This window comes from Engraulis encrasicolus, chromosome 5, assembly GCF_034702125.1.
Source record: "Engraulis encrasicolus isolate BLACKSEA-1 chromosome 5, IST_EnEncr_1.0, whole genome shotgun sequence".
NCBI lineage: Eukaryota > Metazoa > Chordata > Actinopteri > Clupeiformes > Engraulidae > Engraulis > Engraulis encrasicolus.
The window spans coordinates 53,780,212-53,786,321 of record NC_085861.1 but is presented as its reverse complement, the minus strand read 5'-3'; the positions used below and the strand labels follow the sequence as shown (position 1 = coordinate 53,786,321).

Genomic DNA, 6,110 nt, shown 5'->3' with positions numbered 1-6,110 from the left:
AGCCGTTTGCATCAGCAATGTTGGCAACGCTTAGCCAGTTAGTATAGGCTATGCACAGGCTACAATTCAGTAGGCCTAATTAAAATGCAACGCAGTTTTGTTCATCATATCTGCAACAGCAACGTGGACATTGGCTTGACGTCGTTTAAAAAAGGGTCGCGTCGTCGGGCGGCATATGCAATTAATGAAACTGAAACTGAAACGGATATTGTTAAAAAAAAAACAAAAAAAAAACCTCCTGTCCTGTCGACAAATGCGAACAGAAAAACCACGAAATAGAGATAGGCCTAGGCGTTATTATAAGACCCAGTATGAAACCAATTAATCGAGGACAGCCCATTGAGCAACTAGTCCGCCGGGCACGTCATTTCTGCCGGGGACTGAATAGAAATGCAGTTAGGTAGGCCTACTAAAATGAAACCATGCACCTGAAAATACTAGGTCTGAAATGTATTTTTATGAATCATAGCCTATCGCCATTGTGCATTAGGCCTACAGACAACGAGCAAACAAGAAATGATCTTTAAAAGCCAACAGTAGCAACACCTTCGCTCAGTATTCAGTCTGGCTTGCAAATAGACCACAGGACGCATTTCAACACGGAGTTCATATCACAAGGGTGTCAGGATATCACTGAAAGACGTTGAATTGATGGGTTTGAGTCCGACAAGTCGTGCCGCTTGTCTTATACTGGGCGCAGTCTTTCAATTTCGGATTGCGTCTTTGACAGCCAGACAGAGCTCAAGGGGCTGCCGCGGGAGCGAAGAAAAGAAATATCGACAACTTCGCTGAATAAATATCATTTGAACTGTGTACAGCAATTGCAGATATATATTAGCTTCTTGGATAGCCCACTTTGTTAAGGTTAACTTGCCATTAACAAGGAAAGGTGATCTGATTTCAATCCTCCCCGAGAATATTCTTTGTGTCTCCAAATTTCCATCTGTCAACAGCAGATCTACTCCCACCTAACGACCAGCGCGACACTTGGCTTGGCTGATAACTTCAACTTTAGGCCTGTATGCAAGGCTAGACAGCGGGTTAACCAAGCAGGCCCCTTCTATTAATGTTTAAGATAAGATGACCTCGGCGCAGGATATCAGAAATAAACAAGACAGCGCAGATGGCTTAGTTTGTTTTAATATGGCCACAATATCGCGTTATTACGCATCGTATACAATGCGTATTATTTCATGAAACCTCAAATCGGACGTAATAGCCTGTATCCAGCACTTTTCAAACCTCTCAAATTTATGGTAGCCTAATTGTCCCAATCGATTTTGAAATCAAACTGAACCATGCACGGAATACTCGCATTGGATAGGGATGGGCTTCAGCAAATAACACAGCAAGGCGCTCAAAAGTAATGGTTAATAACATAACAGACTTATGATGCGTCCTTTTCAGATTAATTGTGAACATTGGGTGGACTATTTGGCTTTCATCTTTAGACATAGGCTACAGAGTTGGATTCCAGGTCAAAAGCAGCTGTGCAGCTGACGTAATATTAGGCCACACCAATTTAATTTGTTGGTTCTCGGATTCGCCGCTTGTATTTTGTATCAAAATGAAAAAAAAAAAAAAACAGTTTCAATACCCCAAAAAATTAAATCGCTTAAAAAAACCCGAAGACTGCATGTTTTCATGAACGGAGAGGTGTCTCTTTAGTAGTTGGAGGTCATGTGACGTAGAGAACCAATAAAACCACTCCTTTCAACATGCCGATTACGACTAGCGAATCAGGAAACGCGTTACATTCAAATGGTTTTACAGACAAACATGCAATGGCAAGTTGAAGTCCCTGTGGGTTAGCAGTAGCAGCGGTGAAACACAGTATGGCTCTTAGTGGAATTAGTGGAGTGGTGTGGGATAGCAGTTTTAAAAAAGTAAAACAACAACTATGGTCCCGCTTGGAGGAAGCAACCCCCCAGGTTACCCGTAGCTTAATTTCTCCCCCTTCCTTGTTCACAGGCAGCCCGACGTTTCAGAATAGAATGTTCGACTTCGCTCAACTATCCGAGTTCACATGTGCCAGCGAGTTTTGTGTTCTCAACCAGGCGAGTTTTGCAACGGAGGAGAGAGTTACTATCACGGTAAAAACAGCAAAATGACTTGAGGATATTTTAAACACGAGAGAGTCACAATCACGGGGAAAAACTAAATGGCTTGAGCGGATATTAAACATTGCCACACAAAAACGCAGACGGGTGCGGATAATTGCCCGTTTCAGCCGTGTGCAGAGCTGGCCAAACAACAGGTGACGCGCTAGTCTGTCGGGACTTCTGTGAGAGTTTTTAGATAGCGACTAGGGCAGGCTACATACTGCCTATCAGTCGAGTAAGGGGTCTCGGCAAGGCATCGTTCATGCACCCCGAGACAGCACGAGAGAGAGAGAGAGAGCGAGAGAGAGAGAGACTGAGCGAGCGAGCGCACTAGTGCTGTCGTGTCTGTTCGTAGCGCTTGCTAAGAAACGACACTCATGCAGAGCGCTCAAAAACGGGGAAATAGACAAAACCCAATTCACCTCAGATTCCACTGTAAACATAGGCTAGGCTATTTGTGCCTAACGATTTTAAAAATTATGACATTTTTAGCAGGGTTTGTTAAAAAAAAAAATCCATCCATCCATCCATCCATCCATCCATCTATCTTCACATTGTAACTCTGTACTTGTGCCGTGTGCGGCTGGTATGTTGATCTTACTAGTCAAACACATACTGCCTAAAAGGCTACTAATTTTGTCTTTTCTACCAGCCAAACTGCTTGTAGTCAAGATGTGTTAGTTAGGTAGCCTACTGTCATGTCTTTTATAAAGAGCACATTTGGAAGACTATATAGCACATGAAATGCTCCAGGTCTTTTAAAATAGCCAAAAGCAACAATATAATAATAATAATAATAATTATTATTATTATTATTATTATTATGTTTTAAAGCTGAGGTGCGTGTGTGTATGGGGTGGTGAAAACATTTGGGTGCACATACATTTTGTGCTGGTGCACCTAAAAAAAAATTTAGGCGCACCAGTGCAACCAGTGCAAAAAGTTAGTCTGGAGCCCTGAAGTGCCAAGAAAAAGTCAAGAATCTGAATCAGATTGGACTGTTTGTTTTGTTAAAATTTAATTACTGTAACTTTTTCTGTTACTAGTAGTATTTTGTGCACATTCTGTACTCAAAGAAGAGTGAGATTACATTATTTTTGGTCTTTTATTTTATTGATTTTGGGACTTGTGCTTGTTGGTCACTGTTGTAAGTGGTCTAACATTCTAAAGTTGTACTTTTATAGCTTGTAATTCCATTGATATGGTCACAATGCTGTATTTGCTGTCTTGTTCAATGAAGACTGCGGTTTCAGACTGTTGAATCATCTCAGTTTATTCAAACCAGATTAATATAATAATTGCCCTATGAGCTAATTTTGTGCCTGGTCTATTTGGCTGCCTTAATTCCCTTCTACACTGTCCTTCTCCATGTCCAGGTGTTTGCCTGTCTTGCACCTTCCTTTGGAGGTCCATGTGAGGCTGATATACAGGTGGTATAACATAACAGTCCCCTTATTACATCCGTGGCATTACCACACGACAATTTTTTTTATTTTATTTTTTTCGCCCTCTCGCTTCAACTTTTTCCTGAAAAAATCCGAGAACCAACAAATTAAATTGGTGTGGCCTTAGTAATAGAATGCTTGATGAAACGCTCCATGCTGCGCCGAGATTTCAGAATGTTGACTGTCTAATATTCTGCACTTCCATGCGTTTCAAACAGGCGGCGTAGGGTACATGTACACAATGATAAAAAATAATGGGCATGAAAACACGTGGTCATTGGAAATGAAATCCACTAATCACAGTAAAGAAAAATATTAAAAATGAAAGTTATTCTAAATAGCATAATAGTGCCCCTTTAAGATATTGGTTGTTTGTTGATGAACCTCAGAGCAAAGCAGAGGAGGAGACCGGTGAGAAGCCTGACAAGGACGAGCCGGCCACTGAACCAGCCGCCGAACCAGCCGCCGAACCAGCCGCCGAACCAGCGACCAGCGACAGCCAGGGCAACGACACAATCAAAGCAGAGGAGAAGACACCGGACACTGCCACCACCAGCAACAAAGATGGCGATGAGAAGGAAGATAAAGAAAAGAAAGAAGAAGGGGCAAAGAATGTGGAGGATCAGGCAAAAGCTGACGACACTGGAAATGCCCAGAAGGTGACAGAGAATGGAGAGAAAGAGGAGGCTGAGAAGAAGGAGGAGAAGAAAGAGGGAGCAGAGAAGAAGGACAAAGAGCAGGAGAAGGAAATGGTGATGGAAAACGGAGAGAAGGAAAAAGAAGAGAAACCGGAGGAGGTGACTAAAAATGGAGAGAAAGAGAATGGTAAAGAGGAGGAGGAGGAGAAGCAGAAGGAGAAGGAGAAGGAGAAGGAGAAAAAGGATGATGTGAAGGAGAAGATTAATGGAGGAGAGAAATCAAAGGATAGTGACGGAGGAGAAGGAAAGAGTGATGCAAAGGAGAATGGAGAGGTGGAAGAGGAGGAGGAAGTGGCGGCCAGCCCAGAGTCTGAGGTGTCCATAGGCAGTGACTCAGGACAGACAGATGGGAAGAAAGAGAAGAAATGAGAAGAGAGAGATAGCTAGAGAAAGACACAGAAAGAGTAGTAGTAGTATGCAAATGAGAAAGAGAGATATTGAGACTGAGAGAGAGAGAGAGAGAGAGAGAGAGAGAGAGAGAGAGAGAGAGAGAGAGAGAGAGAGAGAGAGAGAGAGAGAGAGAGAGAGGGTGGGGTGTGGGGTGGAAAAAAGGAGTCAAAAAATGTCCCTGCAGCTAATCAGATCAATTTGTTTTATTTTAATTAACTTTGCAAAGTTTAAAATAGATTGTTAGTTGAGCCGAACTATATATATACAGTATTTTTTTTCTTCAACAGAACATACCTCATAATGGTAAAGTCATGCTTGCCTTTTCGCAGAGACAGATTATAAGAGAGAAGAAAATATATAATTATACTGCAAGCGATGCTGTTGCTGCCAGTAATGTTACACTCAATAGAGCATATTTCTAGTCTGTCCATGTTCAGATGAAAGCCGTGCAGCACATACTGTATGTAAGTGTGAGGCGTAGTAGCATTCGACATCTTGGGTCTAGAAAGTAAAAGCCACATTTCTGTTAGCCAAACAACACATTCAGCTGATCCTATGTTGATGAGCTACCTAATTAGTGAGGCAGGTTACCATCAATAAGTTGAACACTTCCATATCAACAGTGAGTTGAGTTGCCTGGCTCTTGCCTGACCTCTTGCCCGGCTCCAGAGCTACACACACACACACACACATACACACACAGAGGTCTGATAGGAACCAGCCTATGAGTTGAGTGCATAGTGGGACATTTACTTCCTGAAATCCAGTCTTTTCACCTCTGTACATCAGTAGGGTAAAAAGTGATGGCGGCGAGTGTATGTGTGTCCAACCACATTCAGAGGAATGGGAGAATTCAGTTTACATGAGACATGTAATTCCAAATTAACTTAATTTAATTCTGAATAAAACTTCATTCCGCTTTGAGAATATTATGTAAACACGCAATTCAGAACTGAAGTTATTCGGAATTAGACATTATTTTCCAATTAAAGTGGGTGTTTGCTAATTCCAACAACACAGCTCAGATGTCTCAGACACAGAATGTGCATCCTCTGTCCAATCGCAATGCTTCCTGATTCCCAGACGTTTATTCAGAATGAAATGAAAGTGCTTCATGTAAACTCATCTTGGAACAATTTGAATTCGGAATAATTTAATCCAGAACTAAAAAACATCATGAACATGTAAACTTGGCAATTGACATGCTTATGTTGTGAGGTGTTATTTGGTACATGCTTATGTTGTGAGGTGCTGCAATAGCAAATATATTTTCAAAGATATTATTTTGGTAAAGTGTGTCAATGAGAGAGTGTGTGTGTGTGTGCGCGTGTGTGCGTGCGTGCGTGCGTGCGTGCAGGCGTGGGTGCGTGTGCGCGTGCTTGTGTGCGTGTGTGTGAGTGTGTGATGTTTGCTGGCTTGGCTGCTGGCTTGAGCAGAGCCCATATCGGGTCAGAATCTGGATCAGGGTGTGTAGC

At 42.2% G+C, this 6,110-nt stretch overlaps 1 protein-coding gene across 1 annotated transcript in view; it reads left to right on the top strand.

Annotated features, from left to right (window-relative positions):
• Nucleotides 1-4,633, top strand: part of LOC134449848 (doublecortin domain-containing protein 2-like) — a 36,878-nt gene extending 32,245 nt beyond the window's left edge. The window contains exon 10 of the mRNA XM_063199957.1: nucleotides 3,937-4,633. Coding sequence (XP_063056027.1) covers nucleotides 3,937-4,614 — 678 coding nt within the window. The 3' untranslated portion in view covers nucleotides 4,615-4,633. The remainder of the gene's footprint in view (nucleotides 1-3,936) is intronic.
• Nucleotides 4,634-6,110: the final 1,477 nt, after the last annotated feature.